The following is a 20,723-nucleotide window of genomic DNA, read 5'->3' as shown; positions in this document are numbered from 1 at the left end:
TGTTGGTGGGGTAGGGGTGGTGTTGGCCCACTGTGTTGTTGACGGGGAGGGGCGGTATTGGCCTATTGCATTGTTGCTGGGGGAGGGGTGGTGCTGGCCGATTGCGTTGTTGACAGGGAGGAAGAGTGGTGCTGTCCCGTTGGGTTGTTGGTGAAAAGGGGTGGTGTTGGCCCATTGCATTGTTGCTGGGGGAGAGGTGGTGCTGGCCCATTGGGTTGTTGTTGGAGTAGGAAGGGTGGTGCTGTCCCGTTGGGTTGTTGTTGGTGGGGGAGGGGAGGTGTTGGCCCAGTGGGTTGTTGGTGGGGGAGGAAGGGTGGTGCTGGCCCATTGGGTTGTTGTTGGGGGAGGAAGGGTGGTGCTGTGCCGTTGGGTTGTTGTTGGTGGGGGAGGGGTGGTGTTGGCCCATTGCATTGTTGGTGGGGTAGGGGTGGTGCTGGCCCATTGGGTTGTTGATGGGGGAGGAAGGGTGGTGCTGTCCCGTTGGGTTGTTGTTGGTGGGGTAGGGGTGGTGCTGGCCCATTGGGTTGTTGGTGGTGGTGGGGGTTCTGATTTGCTAGTTCAGTGGTAGTGTGTGGGGCTGGGGCCGGGGTTCTGGTCCCCTAGCTGGTCTGAGCTGCTCTGGGAAGGCCAGGAAGCCCTGGGGCCAGTCCTGGGAGCTGGTGGAGCAGGGTGAGTCGGGAGATGTGTTCAGAGCCTCACACGCTCTCATGGCTGCTGCTTTACACCTGTGCAAAGTGGAAGAAAAACAGGCTCGAAGGGGGAGCGGTTCACACCCGCTCTGCACAGGTGGGATAAGGGGGGACACAGGCCGGGCAGCAAAGCATCAGATTCTTCATTAGTGTGGTGGGGAGGAGGGTTTCCTACGAGAATCGAAGAGAGGGCAGCGGGTCAGCAGTGAAGAGCATTAACAGAGATGCCTGTGTGTGTGTGTGTGTAGGTGTAGCAGCAGGGTGTGTGTGTAGATGTAGCAGCAGGGTGGGTGGGTATGTGTATGTGTGTGCGTGTAGGTGTAGCAGCAGGGCATGTGTGTTTTCGTGTGAGTGTAGGTGTAGCAGCAGTGTGTGTGTGTGTGTAGGTGTAGCGGCAGGGTGTGTGTGTGTGTGTGTGTGTGTAGCAGCAGTGTGTGTGTGTGTGCGTGTAGGTGTAGCAGCAGGGCATGTGTGTTTTCGTGTGAGTGTAGGTGTAGCAGCAGTGTGTGTGTGTGTGTGTGTGTGTGTGCATGTAGGTGTAGCAGCAGGGCATGTGTGTTTTCGTGTGAGTGTAGGTGTAGCAGCAGTGTGTGTGTGTGTGTAGGTGTAGCAGCAGGGCATGTGTGTTTTCGTGTGAGTGTAGGTGTAGCAGCAGTGTGTGTGTGTGTGTAGGTGTAGCAGCAGGGCATGTGTATTTTCGTGTGAGTGTAGGTGTAGCAGCAGTGTGTGTGTGTGTGTGTGTGTGTGTGTGTGTGTGTGTGTGTGTGTAGCGGCAGGAGGTGTTGCCGGAAGGACCAAGGGGCATGAGCAGAGCATTGTGGGGAGTCCGGGATTGGAGCGGCTGGGGGTGCTCTGTGGGTCAGGGATACGGGGCGTCCGTGCAGTTCTGTGGGAATGGTTTCATTCATCCTGCACCCTGGGCAGGCGCAAGCCCAGCATAGCGCGGAGGTGGTGTCCGTCGGCATCTCTCAGCCTTTGACCCCCAGGGCGTCGGTGTTCGCATCCCGGGGAGAGCTCGCCCCTTGTTTATTGTCAAATAGGAACCGAATCGATGAGCGGGGAAGACCCACCCAAACTGCCCCCTTCCCTTCCAGACTCTGCCCCCTTTTCTCCCCCTCCCCATCTAGATTCTTCCCCCCCCCCTTTCCCCCACTCTCTCTCTCATCCTCTAGCCTCGGGCGCATCCCAGCCTGGCCTTGGGGGTTGCTGGAGCTGGAGAGCCCATGAGGTTCCCCGCCCCATCACTTCTGGCCAAGGCTGAAGGCTCAGCTGTTGGCACCAGAGCAGAGGGCAGGTCCGGGCGGACGGGCTTTGGGGGAGAGACGTGTGAAGAGGCTGATTAGGATTCCGAGAACCGGGCTGGCCTGGAAGAGGGGGCGAGGTGGGCGAGGCTGCTTTTTCCTAGCCGAGTGGCCACTGGCCTGGCTGATCCCAGGCAGCCCCTCCCCAGAAGGGGCCGCACACGCTGGAGCAGCTGGGGCTGGAATGAGAAGCCACGTCAGGGCACCGAGGCAGGTCGTGGAGGTGTGTGTGTGTGGGGGGGAGAGTTAATGTCCCATTCGTGTGAGTGGGGTCGGAGGGGGCAGGTCTCTGGTCAGGGCTGTTTGCCTGCCCCCGACTCCGAGCAGGCTCCGGGCTGTCAGTCTCGTCTCCGTGTATGCCTAGGCGCGTCCCCCGGGCGTTGCTTGCGGAGCGTTTCCCTCTCCGGCCATGCGCTGGCCCCTGCCCCCGGTGTCCATGGAATCCCCGGCTTGTCCGGTGGGAGCAGCACCCCCCCCCATCCCCCGGTTCACTGTCTCTGGGACTTCCCATCTTCCTGGCTGGCAAAACAGGCTCCTGGGTGTCTTTGGTTCTGCTCCAGCCTGGCTCATGGCCACCACACTGAAGTTGGAAGAGCTGCTGCAGATTTACACTCCTGAGAGCCAACAATGGCCTGATGTCCTCTTCCTGGCTCTGCCACTGTCTCACTGAGTGACCTTGGGCAAGTCTCTTTCCCTTTCAGCCTAGACAGCCTCGGGTGCAGGAGGTTACAGGAGTACGGAGAGGGCTGTTCTAACAGCTCTACCCCGGTGCTACTGGGTGGTTTGGGAACTGTGCAGCTGGGGGCCGGGGTGCCACAGGCTTCTGCAAACTCTCCTTTAGCTCATGCGGCAGGGCCCTGCATGGGCAGAGCAAGAGGACTGGGGTTTGATCCCTGTTCTGGACAAGAAACTCTCAGTGCTCCTATATCTGTTACGATATAGAATCCCAGGGATGGCAGAAACCTCAGGAGCCATCGAGTCCAGCCCCCTGCCCAAAGCAGGACCAACCCAACTCAATCATCCCAGCCAGGGCTTTGTCAAGCCGGGACTTAACCTCTAGCGATTGAGATTCCACCCCCTCCCTAGGGAACCCATCCCAAAGCGTCACCACCCGCCTAGGGAAATAGCTTTTCCTCATATCCAAACTAGACCTCCCCCACTGCAACTTGAGACCATTGCTCCTTGTTCTGCCACCTGCACCCACTGAGAACAGCCTCTCTCCAGCCTCTTTGGAACCTCCCTTCAGGAAGTTGAAGGCTGCTCTCAAATCCCCCCTCACTCTTCTCTTCTGCAGACTAAATACTCCCAAATCCCTCTGCCTCTTTCAGCCCCTTGATTATTTCGTTGCCTTCTGCTGGACTCTCTCCTACGTGTCCACATCCTTTCTGTAAGGAGGGGGGGAAGGACACAACTAGATGTGATATTGCAGATGTGGCCTCACCGGTGCCGAAACAGGGGAATAATCACTTCTCTAGATCTGCTGGCCATGATCCTCTTAATGCACCAATATGCCGTTAGCCTTTTTGGCTACAAGGGTGCCCTGTTGACTCCTCTCCAGCTTCTCATCCGCTGTCATCCCCAGGTGCTTTTCTGTTGAACTGCTGCTTAGCCAGTCAGTCCCCAGCCTGTAACAATGCTTGGGATTCTTCCGTCCCAAGTGCAGGACTCTGCGCTTGTCCTTGTTGAACCTCATCAGATTTCTTTTGGCCCATGTGATTCCAGCCTCACTCCCTGTGAGCACAGAGGAAGGGATAGACCCTCTGTCTCCCAAAGAGGTAGGAATGGGATGAGGATTCAGGAGTTCTTGGTTCCCAGGCTGCTGCTTTGACTATTAGGTGTGGCTGACTCTTTATGTCCTATGACGCTGTCTGTGCGCCACAGAGGACCGTGTTCTGGGAATGGGATAGACTGCACGAGAGGTGACAGTACATCAGCTGTTCCCCACCTGGGAGAGAGCCAGGCACCACCTTCCTCCCAGCCATTGTCTGGCCAGGGTGTGGGGTGAACAAGAGCAGCACGAAGGACATGAGGGAGCTGGCTGCTTCCACAAACGAGCCGCCTCCAAATGTAGCAGCGGCAGCTGCTAGTGCAGGCCGGGGACGGTGTAAATCAGCGGCAGTAATTGAAATTGGATTTTGCCGGCGCGGGGCCCGTTTGTTTATTGGAGAGAGGATTATCTACTCTCTTCTCCTCATCAAAGGGAGCTGGGGCAGGGGGGAGGGTGTAGGAGGGAGAGGAAGCCGACTCTTCTCACCCCTCCCCCACTCGCTCTGCAGCTGGCTGTGGGATTAGGGACCCCTCAGATCGGAAGGGCTGCTTAGAATTCGGCATTCTGTGGTCAGGCGCCGGCAAGCTTCCTTCACTCTGCTCTTTGCAGGCCCCTCAGTCCTGAGTCTGTAGCCACCCCGCAGTTGTTCTGTCCTGGTCTCTGTGGAACAAGCACCACGCCGAGAGATGGAATCGAACCTGGGACTTCTGGAGCTTAGTGCATGCTGGGAAGGCTCGTGCATGCAAAGCCGGCTGGCGCTTGGCTAAGGCCGTAGAGCACACGCATTGTCTATCAGTGGTCTCAGGGCCACTCCATGGGACGGTGCCCTGCGCCCAGTAGGTGTGTGGCTCACACCAGGGCTGCTAGTCCTTTCGGAGTATCCTGCAGCTGAGATACGGGAAAATGTGTCGGTGGTGTTTGGAATGTGCTGAGTTTCTGCCCCAATCCCGGCTGAACTCTGCAGCAAACACATTTCCCTTGCTGCTCCCTGGGCTGCTGCCTCCAGCCAGAGCTGCAACTTTGTGGCCCCCCAGAGATGAGGGAGCCAACACCCCTCCACTCCTCTCAGCGGCTGGCCCTGCAGCTTTGCCCTCGCCGCTCATTGCAGGCCATTGGAATGCTCCTGACATCCGCAGGCAAAGTGGCAGATGTTGCTTCCTTGTAACAGAGAAGTGAAAAGCGAGTGGAGGTGGACGGGGGTATCCTGCATGCAGAAAGCGAGAGGGTGATGATGCCCCAGTCCTCAGCAGGGTGGGTAAGGTGGCATGTAGGGAACTCAGAAAGGCCCCAGGGGAAAAAAAACACCTCTTATGAAGGACATTGGCTCTCCAAGTGTTACTATTCCACTCTAAAGAGGGGTGGGGAAGCGGAGTCAGGGGACATTAAATGACTTGCCCTGGGTTACACAGCAAGTCAGTGGCAGAGGTAGGGCTAGACTGCAGGTTTGATGAGTCCTAGTCAGATGCATTGCCTGCTGGACCATGCTGCTTCATTAAAGATTCATGGCCAGATTTTTTTTAAGCCTTCTGCACCTAATGGCTTCTGTTTGGGCACCTGGATGGGGTGGCCACCAGATTCAGCACGCAAGAGCTCCCATGAAAATTCTAGTCCTTATTTAGGTGCCTGTTGGGAGCTTAGCTCTGCTGAAAACCTGGCCCTGACTGTCAGGTGTGGGGAGGAAAAGTGGGGGGAGGAAGGATAAAGCAGAGAGTGGAACAGTAGAGAGAGTGGAAGAAGGTGGAAGGGGAAAGGCTCCTGCGAGTCACGTGCATCTTGCAAATGAAAACAATTCAGGTTTTTTTTCTTCATGTAATTGAGAGCCCAGAGAGTGTGATGGGGAGTGAAAGGGGAATAGTTTCTCTTTGTAACCATGGAGCACAACCAACACTGTAAGCCTCCTCTTTTCCTACCAGGGTCTCCTCCATAGCAGCTCCAGGTTGGAGGTAGAATCGAATGCAGCCTGTTCAGAGTTGCATCTATTCACCGAGAAGTGTGATTATTTTTTTAAACTAGTTTAGTTCAATCAGTGCAATTTTGTGTGTGGATGCTCTGGAAGTGGGTTAAACCAGGCCTGTATGCCGGTAAACGTCTAGGGGTAAACACAACCAATAGAACCAGTTTTTAATAAGAGCCTCCACACGGGCGTTTGCACTCATTGAATTAAAGTAGTGTACATCTGTGTGCAGACAAGACCTAGGGGCCAGACTTCCAAAAGCACTCAGCACCAATTGTAGGTTTCACATGCCAATTGGTGGAGGTAAATCTTTGACTCTAGGTCAGCTCTGCCGCGAAGTGGCTAGAAAGCCAGGCTGGAAACAGAAATTTCTACTTAACGGTGATTTGCCCTTCAGTACCGTGCATTCATCAGTTTGAAAGGACTTTGCACACTGGAACGAAGTTGGCCTTAATACAACTTTAGGAGGGCAAAAAAACCACTAGCCCCATTTCTCAGAGCAGGAAACTGAGGCAGAGAAAGAAACTAAGGCACAGAAAGGGGAAACGGTTTTGTTTTGATTTTTACCACATGTTGGCTAACAGAAGGTAAAATCCTAGGGTGTGTCTAGACTACAGGGTTTTTTCCAAAAAAAGTGGCCTTTTTTCGAAAAAACTTCCCCAGTATCTAGACTGCAGCTGCGTTCTTTTGAAAGTAAATCGAAAGAATGTGGCAGTTTTTTCAACCACAGAAAACCTCGCTTTACGAGGAAGAACGCCTTTTTTTGAAAGTGCTCTTTCGAAAAAAGCCCTATGTAATGCAAACTGTGCTTTTTTGAAAGAGCATCCAGACTGCCTGAGTGTTCTCTTTCAAAAAAGCGGCTTGCTTTTTCGAACGTACTGTTTATAGTCTAGATGCTTTTTTTCGAAAGAGGCTTTCAGTCTAGACGCAGCCCTAGTGAAGACCAGGTAGGGCTGTAGCATTCCCATCAGGGCAGGATGGTGACCCTGGGGGATTCTAAGGTTTAGCTCAACCTGTTAACTCATGTGAGAATTGCATAGCTTTGCCCTTCCTTCAGATTTGACCTTGTCTTACAATGTTAGCTAATGGAAGACCCTTGTAATCACAAGGCCAAAGAGCCCAATGCTCAGCCAGTGAGGAAGCTGACAGTAGATCCAGGATGACACCTGACTACACCCCGTGGCCGAATCTTTAGTAACAGACTAGGGCTGTGTCTACACTGGGAAGGTTTGGTGATGAAAGTGTCGTCAACAGGCAAAAAAGTCATCAAAAGTGAAAACTGGTCAAACAAGTTTTTCCGCCTCTCATTGTCGACATTTCATGGCCACATGGCTAGCTCCCCTGTTGACCAGATAGAGAAAAGCATTGTGGGTAAGCATCCCGTAGTGCGGTGCGAAGGCAGAGCTGATCCCTGTGCTTTTTGGGATTCCCTCAGAGCTCTGGGAGCGCTCCGTGCTGAGGAATGTCAAAGCAGCACAACAGTCTCGCGAGATCCCCCCCCCCCGCAGCAGCAGCTGAACAGAAGCACTCCAGTGATTTTCTCTTTGTTCGTTCCTCAAAGAGAGCAGCTCACTCAGGTGTCAGATGCTTCCTGGAGCTTTGAGAGGGGAGGGCGGGGGCACAGGCCTGCAGGGCAGCAGAGATCACAAAACACTGAGCAGAGCCAGCAAAGCAGGCCTTGTGGGATACTGGCAGAAGCCAGTCCTCTCACCAGAAAGAAACAGCAGAGTCCACACTGGCTCTTCGTTGACAATAAAGGGAGAGGAAAAGACAAAAGTCTCTGGCAAGGCTTGATGTTTTTTGTCGCCCAAACTGGGTGTTTTCCCTGACAAAAGTCCCATTGTAGTGTAAACATTCTTGCTGTTTTGTTGCCAAACGGCCATTTTTGGTGACAAAACATGCCAGTGCAGAGAAGGTCTAGTTGTAGAAAGTTGTACTGATGCCCGGCATGGAGGGGCGTTGACAACACTGTGTGAGGAACCCAGGGCTGGAACAGCAGAGAGCTGCTGCAGGGCCATGCTAAACCATCCTATCAAATCCCACCTTGATTTGAGACCTCATTTTGCAGGTAGACTCACTGCAAGGCAGCAGAACTCTGGGTAATCCAGGGTCCAGTGTCCCATCTCCATTCATAACTAGATCGCTCAAGGCAATGGTCCTCCACTTCTCACTGGATCAGAATGGTCTGATGAACCAGTATCTGATCTCTGGCCACTGCCAATATATGATGCTTCAGAGAAGCTAAAATCTCCCACAATGCATCTGGCCAGACCACTGGTCTCCTCTCATCTTTCTCAAGTCAGTGAGTTTTGCATGCTCATGCTGCATGGGAGCTTAGTTCCTTGAATTAAGTCTAGCTGGTTTCACCCCAGTGCCTTTCCCGGAGGTTAATTGCATCTCAGCCAGCTTAGGGGGAAGTTCAATGCCCTTTTAATACTGGGTAATTTTCCCTGCAAGGAGCAAGGTTCAGGAGTGCTTAATTATTTATTACATTGGCAAAGCAATATAGCGAGAGGTTGGTGTTTCCTAAACACACTTTAATAAAGGTGCTATTTATCATGGGAGCATTAGCCAAGGTGAATGTGTTGGATTTAAACGAGGGACTCTCACAGGATGACTCTTAAGTGTTTCCGTTTCTTTTGATGGCTTTTTAGTTTCACCAACCTGTGGAAACAGGCCAGACTTATGCGTGATGACGGCAGGGTTGTTGTTTTCAATATTTATTGGTAGTACAGTAGGCGCTGGTCTAAACAAGGGAGTTACAGCCGGTCCCCGAGTTGCGAACGGTCGACTTACGACCATTCGCAGTTACGACCGAAGCTGTCATAAATGGCGGACCCCGAGTTACGAACGCAATCCGCGCTTATGAACAGCGCGGTCACGTGTAGCTCTATGGGGTCCGACTTCCGAACAAACTGAGTTACGACCAATTGTTTGGTCCGTAACCGGTTCGTAAGTCAAAGAGAGGCTGTATTTTGAAATAATCCCCCTTCTTTTGAAATACTAAGCGGAGCGTCCATACTACGAAGCTTGTTATTTTGGAATAATGGGCTCGTTATTTCAAAATCTGTGCTCCTGCTTTCCTGGGGGAATAATGCTTATTTTGGAATAGCGGCCGTGTGGATGCTCCACTGCTGCTATTTCGAAATAATGACTCCCTAGAGTCATTTGAAGTAATTACTCCTCAGTGCTTCCTGCGGCTCTAAAGCGAGTTAGTGTGTCCACATTAATGGCTCCTGCCTCAGACTCATTTTGAAACTCCCCCGTAGTGGGGACACGCTATTTCGATTTTGTTATTTCGGGAGTTTTGATTTTGAATGTAGTGATTTCGAAATAATCTCCTAGGCTGTGTCCAGACTCAGGGTTTTTTTTGAAAAAAGTAGCCTTTTTTCGAAAAAACTTCACCTGCGTCTAGACTGCAGCCACGTTCTTTCGAAATTAAATCGAAAGAATGCGGCTTTTCTTTCGACGGTGGTAAACCTAATTCCACGAGGAAGAACGCCTTCTTTCGAAAGTGCTCTTTCGAAAGAAGGCGTTCTTGAAAGCAAACAGGCTTTTTAGAAAGAGAGCATCCAGACTCACTGGGTGCTTTCTTTCGAAAAAGCGGCTTGCTTTTTCGAAATTCCACGTGCAGTCTAGACGCTCTCTTTCGAAAGAGGCTTGCAGTCTAGACATAGCCCTAGTGGAGACCTGCTCTAGCAGAGCTATCCACCAATATAGTCAGAGACAGCCTCTGTGCTAAGGACCTCACAGCCTAGCTAGAGAAGACATGGGAAGGGAAGGCACGGAGAGAGGCAGCTCCTTCAGAGACAAAGCAGGGTCTGGGATAGAGCTAGGAATAGCATGTAGTTCTCCTGATTCCCTCAGTCTAGTGCTCTATCCACTAGATTGCCCTGCCATCACGTGGGCCTGCCTTTCTTTCTTTCTTTCTTTCTTTCTTTCTTTCTTTCTTTCTTTCTTTCTTTCTTTCTTTCTTTCTTTCTTTCTTTCTTTCTCCCTCCCTCCCAGATTCTGTTCCCACACAGCACCCGGAGGTGGAAACTTCACCCGCAGGCTGCCTCTCTGTGTACTTTGAGCACCTCCAGGAATTCCTTGCATGGGCTCTACTTCCAGCATGTGCCTTCTGGTTTCTCTTATGGGCCTGCAGCCCCACTGCCCCTGCTCAAAAGGTGATTTTGCAGCCCCACTGCCCCTTCCTGCTGGCTGCTAGGTACCCGATCACATAACTCCTCACAAGGCACATGGGCCGGGCCGGAGTCCATTCACTGGTCCCTCCCCAGAAGGTGCTGGTTGCCATGGGAACAGCTTGGAACTGGGCAGGTGTGTTTGTGCAGCACCAGGTGAGTCCCTGGGCAGTGGGTGTAAGGTAGGTGGCTATAGAGCAAGGCCATTACTAGAGTGACCGGGCGCTGTGGGACAGCCTGCGAGAGCCTGTCTGGCCTCTTGCTTGGGCCGTGTCTGAGCGGAGGTGATCCGGGCTCAGTTGAGAAGGGGAGCAGTGGAGGGACCAGTGCGACCATCCCACAATCTGGGGGGTTGTGTTTCAGCTCCCGGCCTGGCCGCTGCGCTGGGATGACGCATGCTCTCCAAGCACAACCGGCTTCTCCAGCTCCTTAGTGCCAAAGAGGAGTGGACAGACACCCCCCCCAATTCATTTCCCCAGGGAATGGCCCGTGGGCGGGGGTAGCTGTTAGAACCAGGCATGAGTCTTTCTCCCCCTCCTCTTGCTGCTCTACCCATCCTGGCTCTTGCTAAACCATCCCCGTTCTCTGGCAGCCAGTGGAGCCACGCCCTTGTGAAGGGTTTCCTGCCACGAAATGCATTTATAACCCTCTGAGGAGGAGCTACTGGGAGGGCAGCCAGACCTGCCTGATTGCTTCCGGCCTCTTAATAGGCCTCTTCTCCAGCAGGTTTGGAGTAGCTTAACTCTAGGGGGACAAAAGCTGCCTTCCTCGGGCTAATCCAATCCGGACTGATGCAGAGCCGCCTGGACGCATGGGCTGGGCTCACAGCCTGTTTGTGGGCTTGGGAATGGGTTTAAACAAAGCCTGCTCTGGCTAAGGGAACTCATGGCTGGGTCATCATGGAAGATCCCTGTTTATCCACAGAACAGGTGCCAGAATAAACTTCCCCCCATGCTCCCCTTTCCCCCTCTAGAGACAGACACCACCCCTCCCCTGCGATCACCCCCCTAGCAGTGTGAGGGAAACAGAGTCTGAGACGGGACAATTAGCAGGACAAGTGTTCTTGTGATGGCAAGGTCTGTTGGAGGTCTCCTGGTCAAGGAATCAGGAGGTCTGGGTTCTATTTCTGGTTCTGCCACAGATCATGTGTGTGACTTGGTCAAGTCACATAGTCTCTCTGTATCTTCTCCCCGGCCTGCAGATGGGAACTAATTCTGGTTTGTCTTACCTAGTGACCTTGTAAGCTCTCTGGGGCAGGAGCTATCTTTTCCTTGATGTCTGTAAGCGCCTGGCACAAAAGGGGGGGCTTCATGGGGGACTGTAAATACTATCCTACTTGTAATTTAAAACACTAGGTATGAAATTGCATACATCACAGAAATCTCATGGGAGTGGTTGCTTTTGGTTCCTGGTGACCTTGGCTGGATTTGAACCCTTGACCTGATGGTAACAACCCCTATCCCCTAACACTTGTATTATGAAAGGCGGGTCCTCCATCATTTTGGGTCTGTAGGCTTACCCTGTATCAGCCTTGCAAATTTAAATTTGAAGAGCGAGAAAGGAAAAAGCAGATCTGACAGCATGGAGGTCTGTGTGTATTGATGCTGGGTTGGATTCTGTCTCTGTCTTTGAGAACAGTGAGCAAATCACTTAAACTCTCTTGGCAAATTAATCTGTGGCACGAGAGGCTGGAACTTGCATTGATTTCTAAGAGGTGCAGCTGCTTTGGCTCCTCCATTCCTCGCTACCAAAACGGACCGGTGGGGAGGTTTGTTTGGCTAAAAGAAAACTCTGAAGAATCTGTCTGTGCTTTGGCTTGACGCGACTGTTTAAAAAGCCTCTCTTTTCTCATCACAGCACTTTAAGGATGATAAAGTCAAAACTCAAGTGTTCCCAAAGCAAGTGGTGTTTTGATTTGCTCAGAGTTTTGGTTCAGCTTGAAACAAACACTTTGGAATCACCAGTGAACCGAAACGAGTTGGTTCTTTTCACATCTGTAGACCTGAAACCCTGGTGGAAGGAGGTCCCCTGTTGCTCCTGATAGAGTCCTAGGGTTGGAAGAGACCTCAGGAGCCATCGAACCCTGCCCAAAGCAGGACCAACCCCAATTTAATCATCCCAGCTGGGACTTGGTCACGCCAGGACGTAAAAACCTCTAGGGATGGAGATTCCACCACCTCCCTAGGGAACCCATCCCAGTGCTTCTCCACCCTCCTAGGGAAATAGTTTTTCCTAATCTCCAACCTAGACCTCCCCCACTGCAACTTGAGACCATTGCTCCTTGTTCTGCCATCGGCCCCCACTGAGAACAGCCTCTCTCCAGCCTCTTTGGAACCTGCCTTCAGGGAGTTGAAGGCTGCTACCAAATCCCCCCTCACTCTTCTCTTCTGGAGACTAAACAAGCCCAAATCCCTCAGCCTGTCCTCATAAGTCATGTGCTCCAGCCCCCTCATCATTTCTGTTGCCCTCCCACTGGACTTTCTCCACTGCGGCCACATCCTTTCTGTAATGGGGCGCCCAGAACTGGACACTCTACTCCAGAAGAGGCGTCACCACTGCTGAATCAAGGAGAATAATTCCTTCCCTAGATCTGCTGGCCATGCTCCTCCTAATGTAGCCCAAAAAGCCGTTAGCTTGCTTGGCTACAAGGGCACAGTGTTGACTCATCTCTAGGTTCTCATGCACCGTCATCCCCAGGGTCCTTTTCTGCCGAACTGCTGCTTAGCCAATCGGTTCCCAGCCAATCGGTTCCCGCTTATCATCATCCCAGCCTCTCTACAGCGTGAACTCAAAGCCACCTGGCTCCCACCTAAGGCTGGAGAGGAAACTCATTCTCGCTCTCTGTCACTGGTCTACTTGGGAGCATGCCCCACACTCAGTAGGTGCGTGAGTTACAGGTGCTCTGCCAAACCACGTCATGTTCTCATGCTAGCGGCTGGCCCGTCGAGGGGTAATCCTCAGTCAGCTGAAGTGGTTGAGGCTTGTGCTTTGCCACTGGAGTTTGTGGTTTCAGACCGTGCTGATTACCTGTGGTGGGGGTAATGCAGCGTGGGGATGAATAACACATACTGTATATACTCCATCATAAGCCTGATCGTTCATACGCTAACCCCCACCCCAAGTTGAAAAAAAAATTGTAAAATCAAGGTGACTCAAAGGGAGGAATTGACCCCAGCTCCGTAAAGCTCTGGTATCTTCTCATTCGAGTGTCTAGTGCTGGTTTGGGCAGATGGGGCTGGGTTTGGACTCTCAGGCTACGTCTAGACTGTGAGCCTCTTTTGAAAGACAGTGTCTGGACTACAAGCAGATTTTTCGAAAAAGTGAGCTGCTTTTTTGAAAGAGTCTAGACTCTCTCTTTCAAAAAAGGAGTTTGCATTCAATAGCGCCTTTTTCCGAAAGAGTACTTTCGCAAACAGGCGTTATTCCTCATCAAGTGAGGTTTACCACGATCGAAAAAACGGCCGTGTTCTTTCGATTTACTTTCGAAAGAACGCAGCGAAAGTCCAGACGCCGGTGACGGTTTTTTGAAAAAACCCTGTCGTCTAGACACACCCTCAGTGATGCTGGTGTCAGGGCTGCTGAAGAAAGTGGTCTGTGCCAGGGTTTTCAAACTACGGGACACGGCTCAGGGCTGGGGGGTGGCATGTTGGCTGCAGGGGGATGAGGGGAGCAGGGGGACAGGGGCTAAGGCAGCTCCCAGCCTGTCCTGGCACCACAGACTGCGCTGCACCCCGGAAGTAGCCGACAGCAGGCCTGGCTGCTAGGTGGGTGGGTGGGTGGGTGGGGGAGCGCACAGAGCTCCATGCACTGCCCCTGCCCTGAGCACTACCCCCGCACTCCCATTGGCCGGGAACCTGCTGCCGGCTGCTTCTGCAGGCAGCGGGGTCTGTGGTGCCAGGAGAGGCAGGAAGCCGCCTTAGCCCCCGTACTGCACCGCTGCCTGCGAGCCACTCGGGGTCAGCCCCTCCCACCCCAGCCTTGATCCCAAAGCTGGAGCCCTCTTCTGTCCCCCAAAACTCCCCTCCTCAGCCCCATTCCGGAGCCCACACGCCAGTCACATTCTGTCAGGTCCCGGCATCAATGATTTTCAACCGGGTCAGGAGAAAAAAAAGTCCCTCCCCCGTCAACAGTGGGGTAATGCAGGGCAGGCCACTCTGTCTCATCTGCCCCGTTCCTGGAGAAGCCCCTTTGCTGCTCCGCAAAGAGCTAACAGGGAAGGGAGCCACTTCCAGGCAGCCAGCGTGGGCTGTGTGGCTAGACTCAGTGCCCCTCCCCCCGGCTTCCGGGTCCATGTGTGGTGTGGCCGTTTGTCCGCGCCTGTCCTCGGGCACGTCCGTGTCTGCCAACCCTTCCTCTGGGCAGGAAACCTCCACGGCCAGGCCCTGTCCGCAAGCCCTGGCTCTCTCCCAACCCACAGAGCGTGGCCAGGCGGTACGATGGGAGCTCGGCGTGGCTTTCCCTTGGAGCTCTCTCTCTCTCCCACTCACAAGAGCCCTTGCACAATGGGAGCGTTCAAGGGTCAGGCTGATAGTAATGATCCTTTCGGGAATCGCTCCTTAAGAAGGGCAAACGCCCTCCTGGCCTGTTCTGCTTGTCTTCACTCAGTTCCACGGAGATGCGCCAGCCGCTCTGGAGAAAAGGCAGCCCTCCAAGGGTGTGTCTACACCACAAAGTTATTCCGGAACAACGGCCGTTATTCCGGAATAACTATGCACGGTAATTCCGTTATTTTGAAGCCATTTCGAAATAATGGACGGCTTATTCGGACTTCTGTAAACCTCATTCTACAAAGAATAACGTCTCTTCCAAAATAGCTGTTTCAAAATAAGGTGTGTGTAAAAAATGCAGAAGAATGGCTCTTGCGCAAGAGGCTACACGGCTCATTTTTGCGCAAAAGCCTCTTGCGCAAAAACGGCTGTTCAATACTTATGCAAATGAAGTCTGGCGATATTCCATGCTGTGCTTCATTTGCATATGCATTTGCATAGACTTAGCCCAAGGGTTAATATGCCTTGGTCTTTGGCAGAGCCATAATTAGCCAGTTACATTCTGTTTGGAGTCTGTAGACTTGGGTGGTTAAACTCCAGGGAAAGTCCTGGACACACACACAGAAAATGTGAAATTATAATTAAAATATTCACTCACATTCCCCTCCCCGCCCCCAACTTAACCCTTGCGGCAGGGGGGAATGTGAATGCGGGGGAGTGCTTGTGAGAAAGTGGACTTGGATTCGAGAAAGTTGGGTTCCATTCTGAGCTCTGCTCCCTGAAGACTTTGCTCAAGTCAAGCAAACCACTCCCCGCCTGTTTCCCCACTTGTACAAGGAGGGTGATGGTAAATTAATTATTGTTTGGGAGGAGCTATGATATGGTGATGCCAAAGGGACCTAATGGTCCCAGGGACTCATTAATAGAGAGTTGCTCATTACTACGAACCAAGATTGGAAATGCCCCCGTCCCTCAAATCAGCCATAATTCTAACAAAAGCTAAGGCCTGAAATAGAGCTGTTTGGGGTGAAGGGAGAATTTTGCCATGTTCAGATGACTTTCTGTTCTGAATCCGCAGGTACTGTCAAAATATCGACACTTTTGGTAAAGCTGGGGGGGGGGGGGGAATCACCCTCTCCCAGTTTTGAATCAGGGAAAACGTTAACATTTTCTATCAATATGTCAAAATGAGATGTTTTGACCTGCAAAAAATATTCATTCAGTTTTGAAGTGTCCATTTGTAATGAATTTTTGTTTGAATTGTCCTGTAACAGGACATCTAAAACTTTATGAAATAGACATTTTCCTGTGTGGGGAAATTTTTATGGGCTCTGCAAAATGAATTGTCAGAACATTCCAGGATGAATGGGATTTGCAGAGGAGTTAAAGGACTTTCTGTGTCTGGATCCTGCTGAAATCCAGTGGTACTTAACTCCTCATCCCCTTTGTGCTTTCTGACCAGTGTTCCCTGTTCGCTGATGCTTTGGGCGGCCACCCTGGGTGAGATTCAAATTCCGAACAGCTGATTAGCAGAGAACCCACAGCTGGCAGTTTGTTTCTATTGGTGGTGCACATCTGCACATGCCTTGGTGCACATAACATAATTTATTCCACACAGGGCTGGAAGAAATTAGAGGGAATATTGCTTATGACCGGCTTCCCACAGGGTGGTTGGGGAGGCAGGTCATGAGCAGCATGGGTGGCTTTGGGGCTTTTTCAGTGCAGGATTTCAATCTCTTTTATTTTATTTTTTCCCTTACTCCAGGAGAAGAATTTTATGAAGCTTCCCCTTATGAGCCGGTCACCTCTCGTCTCTCTGATATATTCAGACTCGCTTCAATTTTCTCAGGTAATAAAAGCAAAACAAAACATGTTTTCACTGTTTTATATTCTCTTTCTCTCGTCTGTGAATAGACCTGCTACCAAGCTCCAGGGGAATGATAAAACATTCGTTCCTTTCCCCATTCCTCTCTAACCCCTAAATATCTCGTATCCCTTCCCCCTTCCCTGGTGGCCTTGAACTCATCATTGTAGAACTAAGATGTTGCAGCCTGGAGCTATGGATAATGGTGATGTCTCTAGTGCTGCTACTAGGAGTGATTTGGGCCAGATTCTCAATTTCCCTGCACCTCGTGTGGTTATTTTCACCAGTGCAAAGCAGGTGAGAGAGAGACACAGGGCGTGTGCTCTTCACAGAGCAGCATGTGAGAGAGGGCGTGTCCACACTCCCACTTGTTTGGCAAAAGTTTTGTCGCTCACGGGTGCTGAGTCCCCACCCCCGTCCCCTCATGAATGACAAAGCTTTGCCACAGCAAGTGAAAGGATGAACATGACGCTGGCGGCCGGCCCGCTCTCCTGCTGACACAGTGAACCTCCCTTATTAGGGGCTGTCATAGCTCCTTCCCCACTCTGGCATGATAAATGCAGAAGTGGGGACCAGCAAAAGTGCCCCAAAATCTTATCTTCCCAGGCTTTGCTATAAAACTTCCCCCCCAAAATCTTAAAAGCCTAGATTTTGGGGATAAAATCCGCTGCCACCACCCAAGTAAGGATAAGAACATCAGGGGAGAGATCCCTTGGGAAATCTCACCTCCTAAGTAAAAACCAGGACACAAAATTTAACCAATATTAGGTTAATAAAGGAAAAGAGAAAGAACTTTTATTATCACCACAATCAGGGCTGCATTATGACTTTTGAGGGCCCTAGGCACTTTTGCATTCATGGGACCCTTCCTCCATTAAAAAAATATATTAAAAATTATTTTTGATATCACTTTAAATACTTCAACATTTTTTTTTCTGTTTTAGGCAGCATTTAATAGATTTTCGTGGGCCCTAAACGTTTCATTTTTTTCTGGTGTGAGAAAAAAATTAAAACATTTTCTTCGACCCTAAAAGTTCTTTTTTTTTCTTCTGATTTTAAAAGAAATTAAAACATTTTCATGGGCCCCTAAAAGTATCATGGGCCCTAGGCACTGTGCCTGCTGTCCCTAATGGATAAGTCGGCCCTGACCACAATATTCCTGTTGCAAGCATGACTAAATGGAAAAGTCATAAAGTAATACACTCATGGGTTCCCACTATGGGCCTAGAACTTTAGTTACAAAGGAGAGCAAAAGACATTTTTAAATGCACAGACATCAGATCCCATTCCCAAACCATAAAACAATAAAACCTAACGGATTTATCTGAATTTTACCCTCTTTACAGACAGTGAAGAAAGAGTTTTTTCTTGGAGGGAGACATAGTGTCTGTCCCCCTCAATAGCTGGAGAGAAACTGCCCAGAATAAAGGAGAGGGAAAAACCAAAAATTGCTTTGTCCCAGTTTGAAATTCCTACCTACATTCCTATTGGCCAACTCTGCTGCCAACTCTACCTGGGTTAGGTATAGTTAACCCCTCCGTCCCCAAGCTGCTGGCCATCTCTCATGATCATGACAGGGGCAGAAGGATTTGGTTGGCAAATGGTGTTGACATGTTTCGCAGCAAGGCGGTGTCAGCACTAAATGCTGCTTAGTGTAGACCTAACCCTATGCCAGACCAGCATAGCACCAGTCAGGGGAGACCAACTGTGCGGGTGTGGCTGAGGGTGGCTGTTGGGCCTTTGTTCTTGTTCAGTAACTGTTCACACCCCCTGTGCACTAGTGCTAGTGTAACCACTACCAGGTGGATTTGAACCTGGGACCTCTGAAGTGGAGTATAGGAGCCTTTACCCTCCGAGCTAAAAGCCAGCTGGCTCCCAGCTGATGCTGTAGAGGTCTCTTGATTTTAATTGTTGCTGTGGTCTAGGTACCACTTGCATTGCTCAGTAACCACACTAGGGCTATGTCTAGACTGGCGTGATCTTGCGCCAGAAATGTTCAAATGAGGCTAAGTGTGGAATATCGCCGAGCCTCATTTGCATATCTAACGAGCTGCCATTTTTGCGGAAGAGGCTCTTACGCAAGAAGGAGCATCTACACCGCCCCTTCTTGCGCAAGAAAAACCCTCTTGCGCAATGCCGTTACGCTGATTATTCTCAGGAATTTGCAAGAGCCTCTTCCACAAAATGGCAGCTCATTAGATATGCAAATGAGGCTCAGCGATATTCCACACTTCGCCTCATTTGCATATTTCTGGTGCAAGATCGTGCCAGTGTAGACAAAGCCTAGGTGTGTGGGTTACACTAGCACAAAATGCAGGGCATCAGAAGCAATCTCGGGAGTAGCACATGCATCGGTATAGAATTGCACCAGAGGCTAATCTCGGTTATGCTGGTGCCAATCGGACAGCCCGGTCTAGGTTTCTGTAGCTCTACGTGGTGTTTAAAGCAGTGTAACTAACTGAAAGCAGAGTCCGGCCCTGGATACATAGAGTGCTGGGCCTACGTGAGCTCGCTAGTAACACTCTGCTCCGGCGTCCAGTAGGAGGCGAATGTAGAGTTCGTAGAGCAGGGATGAGCGTGCGTTGGTCCCTGGTGGGTACAGACCAGACTGCATCTCACCCATCTCCACTCTGCTCATTTTTCTCAGCTGCGAGGGGTCCTCTTTGCAATCCCATGGTGACCTTGGTAATTACCGTTGTGGCGAGGGGAGTTAGGCGTTGCGGATGGCTTTTGTGCAGCTGTTGGAGCTGGGTACCTGGCTCCAGCTCCAGCTGAGATCCTGGGCCGGGTGAGTTCCAACTGTATCTCCCTGGAGACCTTGCAGAGATGGTGTCGGGGAGCAGCATGGGACCTCTCGGTGTTGGTCCCTGCCGTTGTCTATGATGGGTAGTTCTAATGCTTCAGCTTGACGTGAGTTTCTCACCTCTAAGGGCCTCCCTGCTGCTAGAGACTCAGTAACCACCGAGGCCTGGCGTGCAGCTTCTCCCCTTTCTCATCTAGCTCCGTCCCATGGAGAGCCCCCGTGTAACCAATGGCAAGATGTGTTGATGGGATGAGGGGTAAACAGCTGTGTCTGATGCCTCCCATTCCCTGACAGGGCAATGCATTTGCCACATGCTTACAGCAAAGCAAAAGAGGCCTGCTCCTGCTGAAGTCAATGGAAGACTAATAGATACGGCGGGAGCGATGCCTGAGCTCCTGCTCTTCGGAGCAAAGCCTGGGGAAATGGCCAAAAAAGTGCAATGAATCCAGGACCCCAATTCCCAGCTGGTGTAAACAGGCAGATCTCCATTAACTTACGAGGAGAGGTGGAGGGATTTGGGCTTGTTTAGTCTGCAAAAGAGCAAAATGAGGGGGGATTTGAGAGCAGCCTTCAACTCCCTGAAGGGGGGTTCCAAAGAGGATGGAGAGAGGCTGGTCTCAGTGGTGGTAGGTGGCAGAACAAGGAGCAATGGTCTCAAGTTACAGTGGGGGAGGTATAGGTTGAATATTAGGAAAAACTATTTTCCTAGGAGGGTGGGGAAGCACTGGGATGGGTTCCCTAGGGAGGGGGTGAAATCTTCATCCCTAGAGGTTTTGAAGACTTGCCTAGACAAAGCCCTGGCTGGGATGATTGAGTTGGGGTTGGTCCTGCTTTGGGCAGGGGGCTGGACTTGACGACTTCTGAGGTCTCTGCCCACCCTAGGAGTCTAACTTCAGTGGCGCGGTGCAGTGTACAATAGCACAGAATTTTCCTGGCCTGTCTCCGTTAGACGTGACTGCAGGAGAGTGACGATGCTGTGGATGCTAGAGGTACAGCTGTGGTACTAAGCTGTCCCCCTGTAGTGTGCATGTGTCCTACATGAACAGAAAGGGGTTTTCCATGGACATAGGTAATCCATCTCCTGAGTGGTGGCAGAGCTAGTCATATCTGCACAGGGAGGTGGGTTGGCCACCTTCTCATCGTCTGTGCAACCGGCACTGTGAGAAGTGCGGGCGCCTCCTTGGAATGGGTTTTATGTTTTTTTTACAAAGCTGTTGTGGTTTGGTGTTGTTTTTTCTCCTTTGGACTCGGCTGCCTCCAAGCATCGGATAATAAGGAATTGATAAAGTGTGCTGGAGATCTCATAATTTGCTCATTTGTCTCGTAGACACACACAACGTGTTCTCTCGCCCAGCAGAGTACCAAGTCCATTAAGCAAAAATTTCCCCAGAGGGAGACACTTAGACACAGCTCCCTCCTCCCCCTGGGGACAGCAGGGGGCTGAGGCCTGGCGGCCACTCCCATCCTTTGGGTAGGAGGCTCAGCGGTGAGGGGACCTCAAACGGGAATGAGAGTGACTGGATAATGGGGCATATGCGCTGGAGTTCCAGGAGGCCGTTTGATCAGAAACCAGCCTTGTGGAGAAGGGGGCAGATGTGCTTCATGCAGTGCACAGTCAATCTGTGGAACTCCTTGCCATAGGACGTTGTGAAGACCAGGGCTTTAATAGGGTT

At 51.4% G+C, this 20,723-nt stretch overlaps 1 protein-coding gene across 2 annotated transcripts in view; it reads left to right on the top strand.

Annotated features, from left to right (window-relative positions):
- GFRA2 (GDNF family receptor alpha 2) overlaps positions 1 to 20,723 on the top strand; it is a 113,227-nt gene that overhangs the window by 15,889 nt on the left and 76,615 nt on the right. The window contains exon 3 of one of the 2 annotated variants that reach the window (XM_075910697.2): positions 16,149 to 16,232. The exons of the other annotated variant lie outside the window; for it this stretch is intronic. Within the exon in view, the coding sequence (XP_075766812.2) occupies positions 16,149 to 16,232 (84 nt within the window). The remainder of the gene's footprint in view (positions 1 to 16,148; positions 16,233 to 20,723) is intronic. 2 annotated transcript variants of the gene reach the window in all.

The sequence above is a fragment of the Pelodiscus sinensis genome, chromosome 28 (assembly GCF_052426305.1).
Source record: "Pelodiscus sinensis isolate ZL-2025 chromosome 28, ASM5242630v1, whole genome shotgun sequence".
Classification (NCBI taxonomy): Eukaryota; Metazoa; Chordata; order Testudines; family Trionychidae; genus Pelodiscus; species Pelodiscus sinensis.
Note: the sequence above shows the minus strand (reverse complement) of the source record. Positions and strands in the feature narration are given on the sequence as shown.